The sequence below is a fragment of the Arachis hypogaea genome, chromosome 5, assembly GCF_003086295.3.
Source record: "Arachis hypogaea cultivar Tifrunner chromosome 5, arahy.Tifrunner.gnm2.J5K5, whole genome shotgun sequence".
NCBI lineage: Eukaryota > Viridiplantae > Streptophyta > Magnoliopsida > Fabales > Fabaceae > Arachis > Arachis hypogaea.
In genome coordinates, this window is record NC_092040.1 from 111,581,344 (window position 1) to 111,606,786 (window position 25,443).

The window sequence follows — 25,443 nt, forward strand, 5'->3', positions numbered from 1 at the left end:
TTTTGGCGTCATTTCATATTTTCATAAATTATGTTAGAATTATATATGGTATTTTCATTTTTCAAAATTATTATATTATTAAAGTGAGGTTTACTTTATATTATTAATCTTATATATCCTTCCAAAATATATAAGCTTTAACACTACCATTTTTATATTTTTATATTCTAGTGACATTACCTAATTAATCTTATTTTTATTTTATTTCTTGTTAACACAACAAAAGTAAAATCTTATATACATAGAAAAGATAAGATTTTAAATTTTTTTAACAATATTGATGGTATAAATTAAAATTAACACTCGTATATGATTCAAAAATAAAAACTTTTGTAAAAGAAATGTAAAAGTCTACTTGATTTGCATTTTGATTTTATCGTTTTAGAATTTTATGATGAGGAATAAAAACATAAAATAGAATTTAAAATTATAATTTTTGTTTTTTTTTTAGAAAAATATTACTAAAGAACAGAAAACACTTTAAATAAATATGCAAACAAACAAGTTCATTTTAAGATTGTAAAGTTTTCGGTAATAAAAAATATATAAGTAGTTTTATTAGTTTTATCTACGGTTAACTTATTAATAACTATATTTTCATATTATAAATTTTGTAGTTTTAATCTATCACGTTACTTATCTGGTGTATATATGCTTATTTGGTTGCCAATACAACATGAAATTATTTTATAGTACTCATTATTTTAACTGTACACAATTAGAAAATAGATTAATACAAACAGATTTACAGACAGATTTAGTCTTTAACAGATGGATTTTTGGTTACCGATGAAATTATCGACGGATTTTGTCCCTCTGTAAAAGTCCCGTCGGAAATTATTTACCGACGGATTTTTTTCGTCGGAAAATTACCGACGAATTTTTACTAGTTACCGACAGATTTTCCTTCTGTAAATTCTCCCTCCATTTTTTGAAGGCGACGAACTTTCCAACGGATTTTCCATCTGTAATTACAGACGGATTTTCAGACAAATTTTCTGTCTGTAATTACAAACGGATTTTCAGACGAATTTTTCGTCTGTAATTACAGACAGATTTTCAGACGGATTTTCCATCTATAATTACAGACAGATATTCAGACAGATTTTCCGTCTATAATTATAGACTTACAGACGGATTTGTAGACAGATTTTCCGTCTGTAATTACAGACGGATTTTTCGACAGATTTTCTGTTTGTAATTTGAACTTTGGAAAATCATCTCATACTCTAATTACAGACAGAAAATCCGTCAGTAAGGTAAAATAATTTTTTTTATTTTTCTAATTACAAAATAAGCTTGTTTTCATACAAAATAAATATAAATTTAATACAAATTTTTATCTAATATGTATTCGAATATTTATAATATTTCAAAAAATAAACAAATTCATCGTATTATCAAACTAAAAGAAAAATACTATAAACAAGCAAGTCAATATAATTCAAAACATAAACAAAATGTATTGATCATCAACTATAATAATAAGTAACAATCATACATCAAAGTGTGTTGATACATCAACTATAATTCAAAACATAAACTCAATGTATTGTTCAACTATACTAAGTTATGCAAATAACAAGACTATATAACTGTCCTCAAAATCTTGTGAGCTTGTTTCATCAAGTGAACATAGAGGATCACAGTTCCAGATTCAGTTGGTAAGTCCTGAAAATATTTATATCATTAGAAATAAAAGTGATTATTGAATTTACTGCAACCCCAGAATCAAAATTAAAATTTTGCATTTTATGATAAACACTTATTAGTTATTACCTGCTAAGACTAAACCAACACTCTTAAGAGCATCATCGGATCCCGAAGCCATTACTGGGAAAAAGACAAGATTTGAGTTACTCAGTTCATAAATGATGAAAGGAATTTCAAAAAAAGTAAAACACACACATGGCAATCAATATATAGACACACATACACACACATGGCAAAATAAAGTAAAACATTACGAGCATAACACCACTGCCATCTGCAACTTTACAACCAGATATCAGAATAGGGTTCTTAGAATTCTTTTCAACCTGCAAAAAGGAAAATGATTATCAAACTTAAGAAATGAGACAAGTAATTTTTTTTATTCAGCACATAATGGAAAAAAACACTTACAATATTGCTCTCCTCAGTCATACTAGATTGAGATCTCAACTCTTCTACCTCCTCTAATTACCTTCTCATGTAGAGAGAAAATTTAAAGATTGGAAAAAAATATATAAATATGATAAGGAGGATGCTATAATAATAATAATAGTAATAATAAAGAAGTACAGAGAAGCAAAAATCAAACCTCCAAACGAATGTTTCTCTTCTCCTCATTTAGGTCCCGAAACTGAAGAGACTGCTTATAATCACTTGTAGCTACAAAATGAAGCGGAGAAAGAAAGAGAGTGATGTGCACTTCAAACGATAATATTACTACAGAAGTAACTATTGTGATAAGTGATAACCTCCATAATATATAACAAAGTTATATAAAAAAATCAAGTTGAGAAATAGAACCATAGAACATGTTTGAATGCTTTATTAGAAACTTTACAAAGACAAAATATTGGCATAGTACCTGTAACAACAATAACAAGAATAACTGCAAAAGCAATGCTTCCACCATCATACCATCTTTCCTTAATACCCTGAAATATAAAATTAATTCTTCTATGGATGAAAACCTATTTGGCTATTTCTCAACATTTAAAAACATATTCCTAATCAACCTATTTCTCAACATTTAAAATTTACTCTACCACATTTTCTCACCTCAGATTTTATCCCCAGTACTAATGAAGTTGCAGCAGCTACCATTAAAATAATCAAGGTCAGATCCTTGCAAGCATCCCAAACAAACATCTATTATAGACAACATAAACAAAGACATCAGCCCAATAACCATAAGCAGACTATCCAACATCAGAGTGCACCATACTTTACCATCAATGGATAGTGAACTACATTAACAGAAAAAAAGGGCAGATTAGATTCTAAACTTGCTCTCTTAAAGACTCTTCTGAGGATTTCAGGGCCTGAAGATAATCAAGCAACATTTTAGGCTCTAAAAAGATGATGCTAGAATGATGCTTAGCCTTTTATCAACAAAAAATGATAAATATGCCACGTACCATATATTTAGGTGAGAGAAATGGACATATAAATTAGGGAGGGCATGCTGTAAATTCTCTTCAGCTACAACCATCTCTATTGCTTCTTTGTATATACCACAAGCTGACTCCATATTTCCCTGCAATAAAAATGTAACAGGTAGTGCATGTAGTCATCTTTTCTGTATCAGCTTATCATCAAAGAGTAAAGCTTTCTTCAATTGTAGCAAAGGCTAATTGCATACCAAACGTTTCTCCATATTGGCTCTTGATATAACATTCTGCACAAAATCAGAATCTGACTCTTTACGAGTCTGCTGAATATATGCAGCGCGAGCAGCTAAAACATCTCCTATTTGTTCCTTAAACCTGGCATTGAAGAAATGGATTTTTGGTACACTCCTTTACAAATAGGAGTCATAATTCAAGGTAAATCAAAGCATACACTATAAATAATCCAACTATGCAAATTTAATAGAAATTATTATTAGTGTAAATCTGTACTAAGATCTATACCAACCGTCCGCTTAAATCTCAGAGACAATCCAAACACTACCAAAGTATTGAAACAAAAATTACACAAACTGATGATAGCATGATTTAATCAAACTTCAAACAAGTTAAACTAAATTTTCCCATAATTACACTTTCTGCCAAGGATTAAAGTCATCAGAATCAAACAACAGAATACCTAAGCCATGGCAAAAAGAATGATAAAGTTAACCAAAAATTGTTCTTTAATATATTGAGAAAAAAGACTTATTAATGAGAAAGAAAGGAGAGAACCTCAGCTTCAACAAGAGATTCGTCGTCATCTGCATAAGCCATGTTTGACAACAAAATCTACATGATGCAACAGATAAAGTTAATGACCAAACTCAAAGACAGGCAGTAAAGCAGTTATTAAGGAAACAGTGGGGTGAATTTTTGTATCTTTTGATAAAAGAAGAATATCACTGAGACGAAGAAAAGATTAGAAATGTACTTAAGGAAAATAAAGCATAGATGCAACATAAGAATGTAAAAACATGGCTACATAAGAATGAGTAGAAAAAATTAATATGATGATGAAGATGAAGAGTTTAACTGAATGTCACTCACAGAAGCAAATTCATGGCCAGGAAGAATAGCAGCAATCTCCTCCAACATGGAACCCAGTGTTAGTGAAGGACATCTCCTGAGAAAGGCACATGCCTTAGAAGCCTTGGCCATGGCAGTTTTTTGGTCCTCAGCAGTAACAAAAGGCAGAATTGGTCATCTAATATAAGAAAGTTTATTGGTCATGAAGTAGTACATACAAGTAGTACTCATCAATTATATTAGGCACAAAACAGTGGCTTAATAATAACTAACAACTTCAAGCAAGGAAAAATACTACCAATCACAAATGCAAAACATGAGAAAACTTACACCCAATTTCATAAGCAATCCAAGAGGAAAAGTACCTAAATCTTGTGAATTGGGAAAAGGAAACACAGAAAACAAGTTCCGCTCTTTTCCATCTCTCTCAGGAAATTCATCAAACACATGGTAAGCATAACAATACTGAAGCGAGACAATCTCTCAAGCATGTTCCTCCAATAACAATAACAACACAATTAACAGGGAAATTGAAATTAATACCTTGAGAAGCTCATTGGCTTCAAGTGTCTCAATGAAAGAGGCTGCAACATTGGAGGTAACACTGGACTTTCCCACCAACTAGGTCTTGAGAAGCTCTTTCCTTTTAGTTAATTATATAAAACTTTCACTCCAAAGTTCAGTTAGCAGAACTCAAATATATATATCAGAAAGTTGTCTCTAGCACTTTTTCCATGAGGCTTCAAGCAAACATATACACCCTGAAAAAGGGGACCAATCTTAGATCTTATCATTATATGAATGAATATATCATAATATATGCAAAAAGAAAATGATTTCAGATTCCACAAAAGGGTGCATATACCATGTAGTATCTATATCTATATATCTACCTTTTTGAGGGAATCCATGGTTGGAGTTTCAGCAGTGTGAATACAGTTGTATTGATTAGCGTTGCCCTCACCCCATCCATCCAAAACCACCACAGCAACTGGCTTTAATTTCCCTTTGGCAGCTTTAGGTGATCAGCCAATTTCCACTTGACATCTGTACTTCCCATATTCCTAATACAATAAAAAGAAATCAAATTTTTTTCATTCTCTCTTTAAATTTTAGATCCAAATCAAATAAAATCAATCCAAAATATTTCAGAAACCACCAGTAACATTAAGTTGCAAGTCTCTCTTTGCACAATTCTCATATAGAAAATTTAGTCAATAGCCAAACCAAGGCATGCCAAGTTGATAATATTCCTACTTCTGTATCAATGGACAATGATGATGAATATTATCAAGATGATAAGAGACACACATACCTGTAATGCAGAAGACAGTACCACCAAGTAAAAGCCAGCCAGCTTTTCCATTTCTCCAAAAGAAATGGAAAATATAGTGAGGAGATATAGCTTTGAAAATACTAGGATAATGGTGTATGATGCAGAGAGTGCTTCCACAAGTGCTGCAGCGGCATAAGCCAAAACAGAAATAATGGTTATATATAAACCAGGAGAGCGAATTGTCTGACAATGTCATAAAGCTCTAATCTATTCTGCCAAGCAAAAATCACTTCCTATGTTGCACCATTAAGATATTATAGCTTTGTATTTCACATAAAAACTAAAATTTCGATAAAAGAAGCAAACCTTCCAAAGTTTTATTGTACTTTCTAAACTATGGAATCTGCAACTTAAGCTCACAAAGTCACAATAGAACTATATAAATTTAAAACTTACATTTGCTTACTGAGGGAAAAAGTAATTACTAAATCTTAAAATTCTAAAAAAAATCCAGAAATAATCAAACAATAAATAAATAAACAAATAATAACTATAATTATAAATCATTAAGGGCTTGAAGAAGAATAAACTGACCTCTAATTAAATCACAATCCTAGGGTTTATCAATCCCAGCTACTGCATGCACCATCAAATTTCTTCAAAATTCAAACAAAAGTATGGATCATTGTAATTGTTATCTCCTGCTGCTACTATTTCATGTTTCAATGACAGGAAAAGCATTATTATATATATAAAACCCAAAGTAGTGGTACTCTTTACTATAATGTTATTCATACTGTATGAAAATTGAAAAAAACCTCATAGCAACAACAAAATACATCAATAAAATACAACAAAAACCTCACAGCACCTCCTTCTGATTAGGTTACCTGCACAGTTGAGGCGAGATCGAAGAGAAAAACACATCAACTAAGCAACACACGAGCGAGAAATGCACTTGTGATTTCTGTGAGAATATCTTTGATCAAGAAATTAATGAAACAAGTAGCGCATAAATTCGAATAAGAGACGGATTTTCCGTCTGTAATAATTTAATAAAACACAACCTTTTGTTTATTTAATTACAGACGGATTTTCCGTCTGTAATAATTTTTTACGGAAAAAAAATTCATTTTTCCGACGGATTTATCGACGGATTCTCTTTTCCGTCTGTAATTTATGCTAATTCATTTTTTTGTTTTCCGACAAAAGATTCCTCTGAAATTTCGTCTGTATTTCCGTGGAATAAAATCCATTGGAAATATCCGTTTGTAATAACTATTTTTCTAGTAGTGGTAGTCGTTATTTTAGTTATACTCTTTTCAAAATGTAACAATTTATACTCTCTTCATACTGATTCATTGTTTTCTACAATGAATTACTCAAGCGATTCTCCACCAAGCTAAATCTTCCATATTAATTCGTTTTAGTTACAACGAATTATCTTGTTCCTCAATTTTTATTATTAAATTATTGTACCTAAATCGATTCAGGCGAAAATTATATGTTTAGTTTAGAGGGCAATGAATTTCATAAATTTAAAAAAGATATATATACAATTTTTAATCAGGACAATTGTATAATATTTGTACTAAAATGTTATATATATATATATATATATATATATATAAATTGTTTCTAAAAATTATAATTTTTTATCAAATTTTCAGTAATTGAAGTTGGAGGAAGCAACCTGACAATTTAAACCGCTGCTCCTTACAATGCAGCTGAAGATTTAAATTGGACTAAAAAGGTCCATAAAGGGTGATGCAATGAGTTCATGTTTTGGGTGCAACCATTGTTAATTTCTTGACAAGTTCGGCAACTTCAGTGTTATTAAGGATGTAAATTTATGAAGCATTGATTGCTTTGTTGAAAACTTTGCATTTTGCTAGTAGCATATAGAGCTAGCCAGTTCGCTAGAGTAAATCTTCGCCCCCGACCATTAATTAATTTCAGTGGCCATTATAAGTTTATTTTGGTACAAGCTTTTGGAGTTTTGGTTCAATTTTGCATTGAATATCTGAGTGTACCCATAGAAAGAAATACAGAGCGTTTGTTGGGGTCATGTATAAAAGTGGGAGTACATTTTTTTAATTTTTTTATTTAATATAATTTTTTATTATTTAATATTTTTTATATATTTTTTTGTCTCACTTAAAAAATATAAAATAAAATATTATACTTTATCAAATAATTGAACAAATTGAAATGATTTATTTTTTATAAAAATATTATTTTTGACTTTTATTGTCAAGTTTTATAAAAATCTTTAAAATAGAAATAAGTTTAATTTGTTCTAATTTTATTACTAATATTTTAAAGGTTTAATTACTCCGTTGGTTCCTATAGTTTCGCAGAATTTTTAATTAGGTCTTGTACTTTTTTTTCTTATTATTGAGTCCTTCCACCAAATTTTTTTTTTAATTGGGTTCCCACCATTTTTTTTCTTTTTATGTGGATTTCTGAACGATTTTTTTAGTTGGATTCCTATAAAATTAAGTTAATTATTGCCAAGAGAGACTTAATTGAAAAAAAAAATTGGTGCAGAAAACTTAATTAAAAAGAAAAAATATAAGGATCTAATTAAAAATTTTGTGAAACTATAGGTAACATCAGAGTAATTAAACCTATTTTAAATATATTTTAATTAAGATTTATCTATCTTGTAGGAACGAACATAGAAGGGACAAGTGGAAGTCTTGGCCAGTTAGCCCAGATTTTAAAATAATAATAATAAATTATTAAATATATAAAATTATTATATTTTATATAATTTTTTTAAAAATTATATTTAGTAATTAGTCTAGTATAAATAAAAATCTAATCCATTTAACAATAATCTTTAATATCTAAAAAGTAAGTGAAATAATAGAATGGTTTTATTCAAATGAGCTCAGTAATCAAGAAAATTTTTTATATTAGAATGCAAGCTTAATATTATAAACTTGATGTTCCTAATCATGTTGAATTAAGTAACTTGTGCACAATTTCTGATTAATGTCAAGAGTTAACGAAAACAAAAAAAGTTTTTAACGTATAATTTAATTTGTTTGGTATTACCTCTTCTTGTTTCAACAACTACACTGGAGAGATCTTTAATATGTCGCATCCTAAGACAATTTATGCATTGAACCCATTTTAAAAATGCACGGAAATCGTTTGAGGATTTTGAACTTTTCAAATTGAATATAACTTTATAACCCTCTATTTTGCTTGTGTACGGTGGATACTTTAGTGATACGTCTCCACCAAAACCACGATAAAGAATTGCTTTCTTGTGAGTAAAAGCTTTAAAGGAGAACCTTCCATGATATGGACCTAGAATTTAATGTAGTTTAGCATCTGACAAAAAAAAGAGGGGGAGCAAAGATTTCCTATAATTGATGATAACTCAAAAGTATTAGAACTAAAAGCAATATCTTAAAATGTAAAATGATACCAAGCTTAAAATTCAAGTGAATTACAAAAATAATTATAAGAAAAGAAGAAGGTTGGTGATGTATTCTCATGTCATTGAAATTTAAAATAATGGAAGAAGAATTGAAAAGAAGTGAAAAGAGAGAATAATTGATTAAAAGAACCACCACAGAGTACTGAGTACCAATTACAATATATATAGCAAAAGAAAAAATAAATTACTAACTAATAGTGCTATAATTATGTCTAACAAACTAACCAACTTGACAGCTATACAAAAAACAAACTCTATTATGTTACATCCCCCGCAAGCTGGTATTACGTGGTTTGTGCAAATCAAGTAATCCCAGCTTGGAAAGCAAATGAGAGAATGGTCCTGGAGGAAGGGATTTAGTGAATAGATCAGCCAGTTGTTCACTGGAGACAACGTGCCTAAGATTAGAAACCCCTTCTTTGAACTTGTTTCGAGTCACATGACAATCAACCTCAACATGCTTGGTTCTTTCATGAAAGACAGGATTTGAAGCAATATAGATAGCAGATTTATTATCACAGAAGATATCAACCGGAAGAGGAGGAAGAATGTTGAATTCCTTTAGTAGTTTGAGTAACCAAACGAGTTCACAAGTGCCATTAGCAAGGGCGCGATATTCTGCTTCTGAGGACGACCTTGAAACGGTAGCCTGCTTCTTACTCTTCCAAGAAATAAGAGTTTGGTCAAGGAAGAAACAATAACCACTGATGGATTTTCGGGTGTCTTTACAAGCCCCCCAATCAGAATCAGTGTAACCAGATAGTGTGAAAGAATTGTTGACAGAGAAAAATAAGCCAGTTGCTGGTGATTGTTTTAGATACCAGATGATCCTATAGGCAGCCTTCAAGTGGGCATCAGTTGGTGAATCCATGAACTGAGATAGGCATCCAACAGAGTAACTGAGATCTGGTCTTGTATTAGTAAGGTACAGAAGTCTGCCCACCAATCAACGATAGATGGTTGCATCAGGAAGAGGGGAGCCTGAAGCCTTAGACAGAAAAGTAGTGTACTCCATAGGAGTAGATACTGGTTTTGCACCAAGCAAACCGCAGTCTGTGATCAAATCCAATGCATACTTTCTTTGATACAGTGCAATACCAGCATTGCTTCGTGCTACCTCCATCCCAATAAAGAACTTAAGAAGGCCAAGGTCTTTAATTTTGAACTTATCATCCAAAAATATTTTGACAGCTTGAATTTCACTTAAATCATCTCCAGCTAACACAAGATCATCAACACAAACAAGAATAGCTGTGAAAGTTGTACCTGTGGATTTGGTAAAAAGCGAGTGATCATTTTCAGATGGAGTAAACCCCAGATCAGCAAGTGCAGCAGACAACTTGATGTTCCATTGGCGACTAGCTTGTTTCAAACCGTACAAAGATTTTGTCAACTTGCAGACTAAGTTTGGATCGGAACACTGCAACCCCTTTGGAAGTTTCATATAAACGTCCTCATGTAGGTCTCCATGGAGAAAAGCTGTATTCACATCAAGTTGATGAAGATGCCAATTCTTTGCTGCTGCAACGGTAAGAAGAACACGCACAGTGCTCATTTTCACAACGGGACTAAAGGTGTCAATGTAATCGACTCCAGGAATTTGAGTGAAATCTTGGGCAACAAGACGTGCCTTATGCCTCTCGATAGTGCCATCTGGGTTGAATTTTGTGCGAAAAATCCACTTACAACCAACTGCATTCTTTCCAGGAGGAAGAGAAGTGATGATCCAGGTTTTGTTTTGCTCAAGAGCAGTGAGTTCTGCCTCAATAGCCTTCCTCCAACAATCATGCATAACAGCCTCAAAATAGTGTTTGGGGTCCGAGTTATTTATGAGAGCAAAAGTGAAGGCCTGGTGCTTGGGAGTAAACAATGAATATGACAAATGGTGAGAAAGGGGATACTTACATGTTGAAGGTAATTGGACCGCATTGATTGGATCTCTATGTGATGAAATATGGAAACAATGAAAATCTTTAAGATAAGAGGGTGTTTTTCTTTCTCGTTCAGACCTTCTCAAAACTGGTGCAGCAGATTGTGACTCAATATGAATGGATGAATATTCCAATGGTGCCAATGCAGATGCTGATTCTAAGGTGGCGGGTGATGCAGAATCTGTTATATCATGAAGAGATGCCATAGGTGATGTAGAAGTGGCAGATAAATCAGGTGTAGTGTGTATGGTGTGAGGTGCAATTATGCCATGAGTATGCTCATATGAAGAAGTATGTGCAGAGTTATTATAAAAGAATGCAAAAGGGTCAAAATTGGATGATTCAATTGAAGGCTGATCTATAGAAAAATCAGTGCTTGGTATTTGTTTGAATGGAAAATAGTGTTCATAAAATTCAGTGTTTCTTGATATAAAAATTTTTTTGGATTTTAAATCAAACAAAATGGACCCTTTTGTTCCTGATTGATAACCAAGAAAAACACATTTTCTAGCTCTTGGATCTAATTTTCTTCTATTAGTACTCAAAGTGGTAGTAAAAACAAGACAACCAAATACCTTGAGATGAGTCAAATCTGGTTTATTCTTGAAAAGTGCCTCATAAGGCGTTTGATGATTCAAGAAGGTGCTTGGTAGTCTATTTATTAAATGTACTAAATGTTGCATAGCATAGTGCCAAAAACATTTTGGCACATTAGAATGAAACAAAAGTGCTCTTGCAATATTCATAATATGTTGATGCTTCCTCTCAATAATTCCATTTTGTTAAGGAGTTTCAACACAAGATGTTTGATGTAATATTCCTTTTGAGTTATAGAAGGAGTTCATTTTAAATTCCATCCCATTATCTGTTCTAATTTGTTTCACAACTTTATGAAATTGAGTTTGCACCATTTGAACAAAATTTTCTACTAACACTCTAGTTTCGGATTTTAGTTTCATGCAATAAATCCAAGTAAACCTCGTTTTATCTTCTACAATTGTAAGAAAATATTTATGGCCAGCAGTAGATAAAAGTGAGAGTGGTCCCCAAATATCTATATGTAACAAATCAAAAATATATTCTGATTGTGTATTACTAATGGGAAAAGACAATTTCTTTTGTCTAGCCAAGTGGCAAGAATCACAAACATGAGATGATGAAATGCATTCAATAAATGGAAATGTATTTTTCATGATTGACATTCTTTTGGATGGTAAATGACCTAGTCTAGCATGCCATAGAGTTCCTAAATCTTGCTGCACTGTGACATTTACAGAATGTGTGTTAACTTCTGGTGTAGTTAGTTTCCAAGGTTGAGCATCCATCACATAAAGATCACCAATGACTTTAGCTTGCCCAATCATCTTCAATGATGGGAGTACCTGTATCTCACAAAAAGAATCAGTAAATTTTAATTCACAATGTAATGACTTTGTGAGTTTAGACACTGAAATCAAATTATATTTAAAGTGAGGTATGAATAAAACATTGGTAAGAATCAAATGTTTAGAGAGTTGCACAGTGCCACCAATGTTTGTTGTAGTGGTAGAACCATCAAGTAGATTTACCAAAACTGGTCTCATATAATGAAAAGTTTTGAAAGACTCTTGAATATAGGATGCATGATCAGTAGCTCCACTGTCAAGTATCCAAGAAGTTTTAGTAAAATTTGATGTTACACTCAAGCAATGCCTACCTTTTGGTTGAGTAAGGGTGGCCGAAGAAGTAATGTGGTTTACACTATTTGAAGTTGGCATGCGTGGTTGTTGAAGGAGTACTAGTAAGGTTTTCTTCTGATCTGGAGTCAACACAAGTACTGTATCATCGCTCTTTTTATCCTGGTTAGAATCAGCAATCTCAGCACTAGAATTCTCAACTATCTCGTCAGTGCTAAGTTGATTGGCTACTCGCTGCTTTTGGTGAGTAGGAAAGCCATTTTTCTTATAGCATGTCTCTACTAAATGACCAATTCGATTACAGTAGCTACAAAACTTTGAAGTGTAGCCTCGACTATAAGATTTTTGATTTTCTCCTCTGCCTGAATTTCGTCCACGGCCTCTGCCTCTTCCAGAAAATGAACCGCCTCCAGTTGAGGTTTGCACCTCTAAAGAGTTAGTCACTATGTTGCTATTTGACGGGTCACAATTCAATTCTTGCTCTTGTTGGGTTAACATAGTATGGGTTAACATAGATAGTACTGTGTTGATTTCAGGTAACGGCTTCATTAGCATGATTTGTGATTTAACATTTGAATATTGCTCATTCAATCCTTTTAAGAATTTGACAACATATTCCTCAGAAGCATAGTCTCAAACAATTCGTAATCCACATGAACATTCATTAACACAAGCAACACAACTAGGAATAGCATGTAAATTTTCTAATTCTTCCCAAATAGCTTTCAACATAGCAAAGTAAGAGGTAACAGTAAGATCACCTTGTTTGAGTGCATAAAATTCTTCTTTTAACGCACCAACTCGAAAGACATCTCCCTGTGAGTAACGACGTTTTAAATCATTCCACAAGTCTGGAGCTGAGCTAATCCACATCACGCTCTTAGCGATTTCAGGGCTGAGAGAGAGGTTGATCCAGGAGAGGAGAAAATTGTTACACATATCCCATGCTTCAAAATTAGGATCACCTTCACCTGGTTTTAGAATTGATCCATCGAGGAATTTCACCTTGTTCTTCAATCTGAGTGCTCTCCACATATCGTGCGACCACTGATAATAATTTTGAGGTGTCAACTTAAGCGGAATTAGAGCCAAACCAGGACTTTCTCCTGGATGAAGAAAATAAGGGCTAATCGGATCAGAAATTGCAGAAGAGGAACTAGATCTGCCAAGATGTGCCTGGAACTGAGAGAATTGACGCATGAAAGCGGTGAAATTCTCAAAATCTGCAGCGGAATTTGATGAAGGGCTTGCATTCGGATTAGCTAAATTATCTGCCATAGTTGGATCTTCTCGCTCTGATACCATGTAAAATGATACCAAGCTTAAAATTCAAGTGAATTACAAAAATAATTATAAGAAAAGAAGAAGGTTGGTGATGTACTCTCAGGTCATTGAAATTTAAAGTAATGGAAGAAGAATTGAAAAGAAGTGAAAAGAGAGAATAATTGATTAAAAGAACCACTACAGAGTACTGAGTACCAATTACAATATATATAGCAAAAGGAAAAATAAATTACTAACAAATAGTGCTATAATTATGTCTAACAAACTAACCAACTTGACAGCTATACAAAAAACAAACTCTATTATGTTACATAAAATATCAATTTCAAAAGGATGCATAACATTAAGATAAAGTCCTTTTTTTATTTTATAAGGTGAAAAATAGTAGTCAGTGAAGTAAACACATTTTGAAAAATTAGAACATAATCAAAGTAACAAACGGCAACAATAATATAGATGATTCATTATAGTAGCCATTGGATTCCCATTTATAAACAATTAAATTATCATCACACATATTCCCATTTATTAAATTACAGTTATCCTACTCTTTAGTCCAACCAATTATTATCACACATATCATAATTAAGAGTAACTTAAATTTGAGCAAGTGGTCTCAAATAGCACAAAATTTGTCGGAAAAAACTGAGAATGAGATGAAGAACTATTGGCATTCATATTTGAAATAGAGAGTGATGTCCAATGCTAAGGAAATGAAATCTCATGAACAAGTTTAGTATGCTACCTCAAGCTCAAAAACCATGGATTTTTTTCCATCTTACAATAAAGTAATCAGGTAATTAAGTGCTGGCAATGATTTACAATGAGTTTTGTAGCGCCTTGGTCTTCCTCCTAGTCTTCAAAACATGCAGTAGTCTACACAAAAAACAAGGGTGGAAGAGAAGATTTACAATGATTTACAATGTCAGACCATGAAATCTAATGAAATCAAGTGGAACAAAAGGAGAAATGAGGGTACGAGAGTTCACCCGTGCCGCAACGTAACATACCTAAACTCCCAAATTAAAAACCCTAAAATTGAAACCCTAACCCTCTGGAATTTTAGAACCAAATGAGGGTGAATACATACATTCTCCACCACGATGGTGAACAACGGGAGGACGATGACTACCGATGTGAGCACGCTGCGAAGACGACTGATGGCTTTCGAGTGGTTAGCGTCGAGTGGGGAAGAGGAGCGGTGAGTGTGGAAGAGGAGCTACGGTTCTGGAGTGGTGACACGCCGATAGTTCTCGAGTGGTTGGTGCGACGACGAAACATATTTGGGGTTGATGAGAGCATGAAGTGTTGGTGGTGAGATCAGAGTAGTTATGTTCTTCGATCACTTGATTTGGCTAAGTTACATTGTGTTGCTGTGTAGTATTGGTGAAAAGAAAAAAAAATGACTAAGTATCGAGGGATTTGGTCCTATATAGGTTAGGCAACACTTTTAAAACGCACCTAAAATATAACAAATGGGTTATTTTTTAAAAGCGCTCTCTTTAGTATAAAAAGTGTATTCATAACTATTCAGATACGGTTATGTTTTATAAGTGATATTTAAAATATCTAAGAAGACACTTTTAAAATGATATCTTAATAGTGTTTCCTATTCTCTTACAAAAAGCATCATGTGAAAAAGCGTAGCCTATTATAAAATAGATTATGCTTTTCAAATATAATTTAAAAAAAGTGTGACTAAATGAATATTTTTTTTATAGTGCAGTTATGGTTAAGTGATCCAATGGCGAAGGTTGTGATGGGATGAGGAGAAGTAGGGGTTATAGATGGGTTATTTATAATTTTATATATTTTTTTATTATAATTCAGTTATTTTGGTTAAATCATAGATGGACTAATTAAACTTTTAAATCAATAATTCGGTAAATAGAGCAATTTTTTATTATCATTTTAATTTTTAAAACCTTATTTAAGATATTTTTCTTTTAGAAAAGGGAAAATTAAAACCACCATTGGCAATTTATACTTTCATTTCAAAAATTAAAATATCCTTGATAAGTTTCACTCCTTTTGTCTGAAATTTTTTTTATGAAGTCTTAAACTTAAAATGCTATTGAGAATTATGTTAGAAAAAACAAAAAAGTAATTAATCTAAATTTATTTTATTTAGTATTTATTTATTATAAAATATATTAAATAATAAAATCAAAAATAATATTTTTAATATTTTTTTATTAATATTTTTTACTTACCAAATATTTCTGTTAACTTTTTATTCTTTAAAACGAAATCGAAATAAATCACAATTGCTTCTTATTTATTCGAAAAGTAAAACTATAGTGTCATCATACCATAAAAAACCAAACAAAAGATATTATGTAGATTGCAATCTTTTATACATATAAAATAAAGGAATGTGATTATCACAAAGACATAACAATATCATAGAATTGGATTATAGAAATATTCTCAACTTATTGTACTCTCTCACAAAATAAGAATGTAAGATCAGTTACAGTGCTGCTTTTCTGATGCGTATAGTTTGTCCGTCCACTTCCTTTCCTACTAAGTTCTAATTTTTTTTTACACACTGCAGAGGGAGACATTTTGTCCTCACACAAGATTTAAAAAAATTTCATCAATTTTAGTCTCGTTTATTTAATTTTATATAATTAAAGTATAAAATTATATTACATTTTCAATTAATAAGATTTTGATAAATTAAAATGTCAAGGCTTCCTCAATAACTATCTACTATAACAACTATTATTGCATATATGTCTTCTTCTTCAATACTATAACAACTATTATTTGTATATATATCTTGACATAATAGTTAAATTTGTCAACTATTTAATTACAATTTTATATTATTTATATTACAATGTTAACATTATTTAATGGGATATTTTTTTTGATGAATTTAATGGGATATTAAATATATATATTTGTATAAATATTTGATTGAGATTATATATTTAATTTTTTTAATTTTATCATTAAAAATATAACAATATAAAATATTTTTAGTAAATTATTAAACATATGATCCTCTAAATAATTAGTCTAACTCCGTCTTTGGTCATATTAAAATTTTATTTTTATCTTTTGAATCTTTTCAGAGAAACAGACCAGATTCTGGAACAATAACCGTTCCTAACACCTCTTTTTAATTAAAAAAACGGAAGCCATCACATCATAATTCATATCCGTAGTGCTAAGTTATCAACTTTTTATTTCTCAAAATCTGCCAACTTGAGTTGGGCTGGACATGAAACCCATCTATTAAATAAAGCCACATCTAAGTTAATCATTGTTTAATCCTAATTTATCACGTGTTGGTAATAGTTGGCAGGCTCTCTCTTGGTAACATATACTTTTCCAATTCATATTCATAGCAGGAAGCTATGACAGAAGTAACCCCATCATATCATAATTCATATTCATAGTTTCAAAAACACAATTAAATTGAGTCCAAAAAAATGAGTAGCAATAACGATCTAAACCATAGTTTGATCCTAACGGTGTTGCTACTCATAGCATTTGCAACGAAGAGTGAGGAATCAAAACAGATTCCAGCACTGTATGTGTTCGGTGATTCACTTGTTGACAGTGGTAACAACCACTATGTGCCAGGAGAGGATCCGCAAAATTACTTTCCTTATGGCATAGATTTCGGCACACCCACTGGTCGCTGCACTAATGGCAAAACTGTTGCTGATTTCCTTGGTGAGAAACTATATATCTAGAATCATCCATTACTATCCATATTTACTCCTATTGTGCCAATTGATTTTCTTTGCACCAAGTTTATATTATTTGATCTGTGAAAAACTGAAGCTTTCTGTTTTTATTTTTGTTGTTTTTCTTCCTCAAGATTTTGTTAAAGAGAAAGTGGAAACGGAAGACTAGAGTCAATGTCTTCCTATTTTAAAGAATCTTGTGAGGAAAAAAAAAAAAAAGTTTAGTGGTTCAACTAACTTGAACAACTTTAAAAAACTTTCAAAAAATCTGATCTTAAAATTTTTAAAATTTAAATTTGTTTCAAATAACCTCCTTTCATAAGAAAACGATGCAACGCTATTCCTCTCCTCCTCTGATGCAACATTGCTTCTCCTCTGCTCCGGTCTTGATTCGCCTCCTCGATATCGCGTTGCGGCTGCCATTTTCGACGGGATCCTCTTACGCGCATCGACGTCCTAGATCTTCTCGCAGACTCGCAATCTGTGCACTCCCTAATGACGTCCAACACGTGGTGTCACTGAGCCGAACTAACCACCGTCGCTCACATGATCTCGCATTGCCATAGCACTTTCTACGAGAGTTCGACTACCACAATGACAACACAAAATACAACGGCACAGCACTCCTTCCATCACTTCGCGCAAGAACACCGCGCCACCGCGGCCTCCCCTTCCTCCTTCTTGCATTAGAAGATTCTTCTTCTTTTTTTTTTCTTTTCTTTGAACGATTCTTTTTACTAATTTTAGATATTTTTCTCTTGAGTTTCATATGTCTTGAGTTTTATAATTTTTTCTCAGTATTCTTAGAGGTTTCATGTTTAATTTTGGAATTTTTTTTTAATTTTTTTTGGATGTTTTGTTTGGTTAAATTTTAAAATTTTTTAAATGATTTTGGATATCTTAATTTTGTTAGATTTTAAATACTTTTTATTACGTTTTGGATGTATTTTTTTATTTTGGATTTTTTTAAATGATTTTAGAATTTTTAAAATGGCTTTACAATAATTTTAAATTTTTTTAACATTTTGAATTTTTTATTAGATTTTAGATATTTTTCATCATAATTTAAATTGATGTTTCCTCCTAAAAAATTTTAAAATAATTTTAAATATTTCATTTTTATTAAATTTTAAATATTTTTTTGTTATGTTTTGAATGTTTTTTTTAATAGAAGTTTTTAAAATAATGTTTGAACATTTTAAAATGATTTTTTGAAACTTTTAAAATAAGTTTATAATTATTTCAAATGTTTGTTATTATTTAAATTTTAAATATTTTTATTAAATTTTAAATATGATAATTTGAATTCATATTTTCTTAAAAAAAAATTGTTAGTTAGTTGTATCTGGCTGTATTTCTTATTGATTACATAGCTAGATTGAAAAAAATATATATTCAAAGCTAGACAACGCTTTAATTGAATTTTTAGCGATTTCTAATAACAGATAATCGATATTATGCCCCTTCTCTTTTTGAGATTCTAATAAGTAGGCATATCTTTGGTATTTGGAGAATTGTTATTAGAAAATTGTTGTATTTATAGTTTTTAAAAGTAAAAGTTATTTTTAAAAGTATTTAAAAATGAGTTTTTTAAAATTAATTTGTGTTTATCAAAATTTAAAAGTTTAATATAATGTTTATATATTAAATTTGTTTGGATGAGTTTTTAAGAAAAAATATTTTTTTAAGTTATTTTTTTATTTTATTTTATAGAAAAGTAAATATAATTTTATGTTTGAATATCTCGTGCAAAAAATATTTTATTTATTTATTTATTATATGAAAAATATATTTTAAAAAAAGATGTAAATTGTAGCTTTTTAAAATAGATTTTTATTTTTTATTTTTTTAATACTTTTATTTTTATTATTAGAAATTTACTAAGTATGTTAAAAAATAAAAAAATTATTAAAAAAAATTTTTTTCTATCAAATTAATGGTATCCAAACATACACATTAATTAATACCTAAAATTTGTTTTTACGTTAATATCTATTATAATATTTTTAAATTTTAAAAACTATTTTATCAAATATACTTATTATTATTTGTACTTGTTAAAAGTCATTTTTAATTTAATTTACTAAACATATATCCTATAATTTTTAAAAGTAAAAATTTACCAAACTAAATTTAAATTGCTATTTCTCTAAACAGATTAATAGCTTTTTACTAAGTAGTGTTTTTTTATTAGTAAAATATTTTAAATATTTTTAAAAAATTTTAAAATTATTTCTAATGTTTAGTTTAATTCAATTTTATCCTTAAAATTTAAAAAAAATCAATTATACTCTTAATATTAATTTTTTGCCAATTTATAATTAGTCAAAATTTTTTTTCTAATTTCACCGTTAATAAAAAATGTAATTTTAATCCCTAACCCATATAAATATCTTAACTTAACCATAATCCTCCGATCCATCGACCCTACCACGCCTTTGTCAGTTAGTCATTATCTTCGATCATGAGCTCAATGATTTCTCTAAACAACCGTAAGGTAATGTTTAGTTAGTGGGTATGTCTATACAAGATAAAAACATGTTGACACACGTTTTTTTGTTTGATTGTTGAGACATATTATTTTAAAGGACGTTTTGATACATAAATTAACACAAATTATATATATTTAGTGTACTTCTAATAAATTGAGACATAAATAAAGATATTTGTATGTATAATATTTTAAAAAATATATATAATAACATTTATTCAAATAAAGATATTAAAAATATTTTTGTATGAAGAGTTTTGTGTTAAAAATATACTTTATTTGTTTAGTCATCCTTTAAAAAAAATTAAAATAATATTTTTATAACATATCAAAATTAAATTTTATAATTTATTATTTAATAATAAAAAAATACATCTTTACATAAAAATAATTGTAAAATCTTTATAATAATATCTATTATAATTACTTAAAATATAATTTTTACAAAAGAACACTCACTAATTTTTTTATTATTATTACATAACATAAATAAAAAAGTGAATTAGTAGTAAACACAATATATATATATATATATATATAATGAGAAATGTTATTTGTACACTAAAATTAGTTATTAAAATCAGTCATCAATATATTATGTATAAATATGTAAAGTTTAATTTATTTTTAATGTGTATTTATATTTTAACATGTATTTTATATTAGTGGCTAATTTTAGTGACTGATTTTGATGTATAAGTAACATAACCCATGGAGAATACTATCGTCATTCTTTCACTTGAATCGAAATATCCATTAAATTTTCTTTACACCAATTAAACGCGAAGGATAATTCAGTAGAATTTAGTATACTCAATAATCAATATGCTATTCATTACAAATTAGTATTATTACGAGAGAGAAAATATGTTCGAGTTTTTTTTTATGGAAAAATCTAGAGGTCATCAATTTTATTGTATTTTGTCCAGCATATAACTAGCAGAGAAATGTAAACTATTGGATAAAATCTCACACCAATCTCACACCATTAAATCATTATTGATGGCTATTTGATGGCTATCAATCCCAAAAGTTGCTAACTCCCTAAACCCTAAATCTCACCAATCTCACACCATTAAATCATTATTGATGGCTATTTGATGGCTACCAATCCCAAAAGTTGCTGACTCCCTAGCATTGCTCTTTTTTTATTACCAGAAAATATGTTTTAGTTAACTTCTTCAATTTTGTAATGTTATCACAAAAGACTAATCTACGATTCAATTTTTTCATTTTAATATTTGCAGCTATCTACCTTGGTCTGCCCTTTGCCCCTGCGTACTTGGGACTTTCAAGAAGTAAAAGAAAGAGAATCGTAACCACAGGCATAAATTACGCATCCGCAGGTTCTGGAATTTTGCCAGACACCAGTAATGTTAGTGTCTCATATACACACACTTTTCTACTTCAAATTTTCATTAGCTAAAAGATTTTTTTTTTCTTATTTTAAAGAATAAACGAATTTCTGATCCCATATACTATTTGTTCTTGGCTTGCTTGAATTAGAAAACTTCAGTAATAATGGACGAACAAATAAAGGGGTTTGAGAGGACAATTAAGGAGATTTTGCTAAAGGGGTTAAGTAAAGAAGCAGTGGAAAAGCATGTATCTGAATCCTTGTTTCTTGTATCTTCGGGTGTGAATGATCACTTCAAAAACGGAACATTTCGTGGTAGTAGGAAATTTGCTTCCTACCTCATAAAAGAATTCAAAATACGCTTGCTGGTATGTCACATCTATTTTCATTTACAATTCACGTGTAAATTATTGCAAAAACTGATAAAAGTGACACATTTGTCCGTAGGATTTTGCCTAGAATTATTCTACTTGTATACCAAAAGAAATCAGATATTAAATCAATAAATTATATAAAATATATATTAAAATATAAAATATACATTAAAAATAAAATAACCACTATGTTTATTTATACGTAAATATATGATAGTTTTTTTACTAATTTTTAGCGTACACATAGTATTTTTTATTTTGTATATTTAAGATTTGATTAAACAAAAACATACTATGTTAATTTTCATTAGATTGAATTGAGCCAATTGAACTTAGTTTGAATATGATTTTCTTCCCGCCTGCACACACGCTGCATGTCTGATCTCTTGGGTGTTTGGCATTCCTGTTTTGTGAATTATTACGGAGTATTTTGATTTTTGACATCAAATAATACAATAATTAAAGAAAAACAAAAGCATGACGTTCCTTTCATCTTTTCATTTATTATTATTATTATTATTATTATTATTATTATTATTATTATTATTGTTGTTGTTGTTTTTTTTTTTTTTTTTGTGACAGAAACTTTATAGCTTAGGAGCGAGAAAATTCTTTGTGAACAATGTTCCTCCAGCAGGGTGCTTTCCATCGATAACTCTGCACTCAAAACCAATAGGAAAGTGTAGCGAGAAGATGAACAAATGGATCTCCTTTTACAATAAGAAATTGCTTATTTTACTCCATGAATTGCAGACCCAGCTTCCGGGTTTTATTTTTGTCCATTCAGATCTCAACAAGAGCATCATGGAGATAAGTGAAAACCCAAATAAATATGGTAAGCACAAAGTCACATGGCTTTTGTTTTCCCCTTTTAGAAAATATTCCTCGGTCTTCTTTCTGACTTTTGTTTGAAGTTTTTGTTTGGTAACGAACTTTTGTTTGAAAATTATAAAAGTGAAAAAATCATAACCTGTTCCTTAACATTATTCCAAAAGACAAGACTCCCAATAAAATAATTTTTTTTTTGGTGTTGCCTTTTTATTTTTGTGAAATTGGTTTGTCTTTCTATTAATATTTTTATTTTGGGTTAATAAAACATGTCTTTGTGATATATTAAACTGTTGATTTATCCATTAAATATCAATTAAAATTGATAGATTTTTTTGTTGGAAATCTTATTATTTTTTGAAATAATTATCATAGGGTTGTTTATAGTTTTTTTATTTTATATTATTTTTACATATATATACTGGCTAAATTTATTATGTAAAAATTAAAAAATATTAATATTTTTTTACTTAAAAAATTGAATGGAGGATATATTTTTTAAATATTTTTATTGTTGTTTAAAAAATTTGTTAACATATTATATTATTAGAATTATATCAATTTTTAAGTGTACTCAATTTAAATTAACTATTATAATTCACATAAACTCATCATCATCATCATCATCATCATCATCATCATCATCATCATCATCATCATCATCATCATCATTTAGAAGAAAAAGAAATGCATGTTTTATTTTATAAAGGTAATGAAAAAATTGATATAATATTTTATCTAAGCGTACATACAATAAATAAAATGTTTATGTCAATTAACCATGTAGATAAAAGCATTAAAGATGGATAAATAGTTAAGTTCATTCTTAAAAAATCATTCGTTTTTTGACTTAGTATCTAAAAAATTTTTTTGATCAAATTTATCTTTTAAAAATTTTAAATTAATTGTGTTAGTTCTTCTGTTATTTTTTTGTTGGCAACGTCAAAATTTGTTAATACGATACGTTAAGTGATACTACAACACACATAGGATAGGAGTTTTAATTCACTATTAGTATGATAAATTTATGAAATTAGATCAAATTAAAATCTAATTGAGGAGAGAACTTGAGGCATTAGAATTCCCTCAATGTAGTTGATTTGATCTAATAATTTCATAAACTTATCATGTTAGCTGCTAATTAGGGCTATTAGATGTGTGTTGTAGTGTCATTTAACTTGTTAAATCAACAAATTTTGACGCCGTTAGTAATGGAAGTGACAAAAGGACTAAACTAACTAACTTAAAATTTTTGAAGGATGAATTTAATTAAAAATAAAGAATATACGTATTAATAAGAATAACATTGTTAATAAGAGAATAACTAATAACAACAATTAATAATGTTATTCTTATTAAATATGTATATTCTCTGATCTAATTAATTTCTATAAGTTAAAACTTTAAATTCAGTAATATTTTTCAGTTCTTACACAATAAATTTAATCAATTTATACGAAAAATATAACAAAAAATAGAGAGAACAAAAATCTAAACAAATGAAGGTTTTTAAACAAAAAATTCTATTAATCTTAATTGGCATTTAACAGACAAATTAGTTGATTAATGTGCCACATAAGTACACTCTGTTAACTCAAAAAAAAAATTGTATTGATGGAGATACTAATCAGTCTCGCAGAATTAAAAATTAAATAAATATATTTAGAGAAAATCTCGTAATCTTTCAAAAAATTTGTCATAGGTCAGGATGGATATTTACCTATTATAAAATCAAAGTCGTTTTAAATTTTTACAATCTAATTTTAAAAGAAAAATTATTCAATTTATCTATTAGAAGAGTGAATATTTGATGTTTTATTAAAGAATTATTACTTTTATTGATATTAGATTATTTTAAAATTGAAAATATAGTCTAAGAAATATATATAATAAAAAATATATTTATAATTATTAATTATAAAAAATCTTAAAAACAATTCTCAACGATTTTACATAAATAAACAATTTTTTCATGATACTTGAAAATAATATTTCAAAATTAAGATTTCAAAAATATATTATTTAGAACAAACAGTCAAACACCGCAAAAATTTCAGTCTCTTATAATAATTTTTATAGTAAGATCTTATTATGTGGAAAAAAAATAAAACACATTTATCAATTTTTTTTACTACACATAAAACAAAATAAGTGTTCTAATAATTTTATCTATTAGTCTTAATTATAAAATATGTAGATAATTAAAATCAACCATTAAAATTATTGAAACAATTGCAACACTTGAAATAATTTTTTATAAGATGTGACTTATCTTTGAGAAATGATATATAGACCGAAACACTTGCAACACTTAAAATAATTTTTTATAAGATGTGACTTATGTTTGAGAAATGATACATAGACCAAGGTACGAGACATGTATTTATTTGAAATGTAATGGACGCACTTGATTATAACTTGTGCAGGCATAGTGGAAGCATCCAAACCATGCTGCCCCAGAAACATCAATGGAAATGATCTTTGTGCAAACAGAAACACATATCTGTTTTTTGATGACCACCCAACCGAGAGAGTCAACCAAATATATGCAAAAAAATGTTTCATTGACCATGCTATTTGCACTCCGCGCATAAATATTAGACGCTTTTTGTAACTTCTAATTTCCTAAACAAATCAGGTGCCTCCAAGCTAGCTGCCAAGCTCTGAATTAGTCGTACGTGTAAAGGATGGGCGCTAGGCGCCATAATAGTGTGGGCACCTAGGTTTGGGCAAATTATTAGAAACATAATTAGAAGGAGTTGCTTGGGGATTTTGACTTTGAGAATGGAAAGGCTATTCTTGATTGAAGCGATGAAAACAATGCCAAGCAAAATGATCAAATTGGCCACAAATTTAACATTGTGATCTAGAATTATCAGAG

General features: G+C 29.5%; 3 protein-coding genes across 5 annotated transcripts; 1 reads left to right on the forward strand and 2 right to left on the reverse strand.

The window, feature by feature from the left end:
• Positions 1-1,440: 1,440 nt before the first annotated feature.
• Positions 1,441-5,655, reverse strand: LOC112802751 (calcium-transporting ATPase 8, plasma membrane-type). Of its 3 annotated transcripts, XM_072237854.1 has the most exons (14): positions 5,503-5,654; positions 5,081-5,251; positions 4,731-4,948; positions 4,209-4,365; positions 3,894-3,950; positions 3,353-3,476; positions 3,129-3,247; positions 2,770-2,807; positions 2,576-2,645; positions 2,303-2,373; positions 2,125-2,185; positions 1,968-2,039; positions 1,780-1,833; positions 1,441-1,671 (listed from the first exon to the last, which is right to left on the reverse strand). In XM_072237854.1, the coding sequence occupies exons 4-8, from the start codon at positions 4,220-4,222 to the stop codon at positions 2,771-2,773; spliced, it is 351 nt and encodes a 116-aa protein (XP_072093955.1). In that variant the 5' UTR covers positions 4,223-4,365; positions 4,731-4,948; positions 5,081-5,251; positions 5,503-5,654; the 3' UTR covers positions 1,441-1,671; positions 1,780-1,833; positions 1,968-2,039; positions 2,125-2,185; positions 2,303-2,373; positions 2,576-2,645; position 2,770. The 3 variants fall into 3 exon arrangements, with proteins under 3 accessions (XP_072093955.1, XP_072093954.1, XP_072093953.1); XM_072237853.1 differs by lacking the exons at positions 3,129-3,247; positions 3,353-3,476 and having other exon boundaries at positions 2,770-2,859; positions 5,503-5,652; XM_072237852.1 differs by lacking the exons at positions 3,129-3,247; positions 3,353-3,476 and having other exon boundaries at positions 2,770-2,859; positions 4,209-4,948; positions 5,503-5,655.
• Positions 5,656-13,157: 7,502 nt separating this feature from the next.
• On the reverse strand, positions 13,158-13,829 carry LOC112803999 (uncharacterized). Its single transcript, XM_025847442.1, has one exon. It carries the CDS (start codon positions 13,827-13,829, stop codon positions 13,158-13,160), a length of 672 nt encoding a protein of 223 aa, XP_025703227.1.
• Positions 13,830-17,175: 3,346 nt separating this feature from the next.
• LOC112802752 (GDSL esterase/lipase At2g03980) lies at positions 17,176-25,427 on the forward strand. The gene is made up of 5 exons (XM_025846095.3): positions 17,176-17,498; positions 21,251-21,378; positions 21,510-21,728; positions 22,317-22,569; positions 24,989-25,427. The coding sequence occupies exons 1-5, from the start codon at positions 17,252-17,254 to the stop codon at positions 25,174-25,176; spliced, it is 1,035 nt and encodes a 344-aa protein (XP_025701880.1). The 5' UTR covers positions 17,176-17,251; the 3' UTR covers positions 25,177-25,427.
• The last annotated feature ends 16 nt before the right edge of the window (positions 25,428-25,443 follow it).

Coding starts and splice junctions, on each gene's coding strand:
- LOC112802751 (XM_072237852.1), bottom strand. CDS start 4,319: ATGGCCAAGGCTTCTAAGGCATGTGCCTTTCTCAGGAGATGTCCTTCA. Junction 3,951..4,208: donor CTGGCCATGAATTTGCTTCT/GTGAGTGACATT, acceptor TGCATCATGTAG/ATTTTGTTGTCAAACATGGC. Junction 2,860..3,893: donor AATCTCTTGTTGAAGCTGAG/GTTCTCTCCTTT, acceptor TGTCTATAATAG/ATGTTTGTTTGGGATGCTTG.
- LOC112803999 (XM_025847442.1), bottom strand. CDS start 13,829: ATGGTATCAGAGCGAGAAGATCCAACTATGGCAGATAATTTAGCTAAT.
- LOC112802752 (XM_025846095.3), top strand. CDS start 17,252: ATGAGTAGCAATAACGATCTAAACCATAGTTTGATCCTAACGGTGTTG. Junction 21,379..21,509: donor TTTTGCCAGACACCAGTAAT/GTTAGTGTCTCA, acceptor TGCTTGAATTAG/AAAACTTCAGTAATAATGGA. Junction 21,729..22,316: donor AATTCAAAATACGCTTGCTG/GTATGTCACATC, acceptor TTTTTGTGACAG/AAACTTTATAGCTTAGGAGC.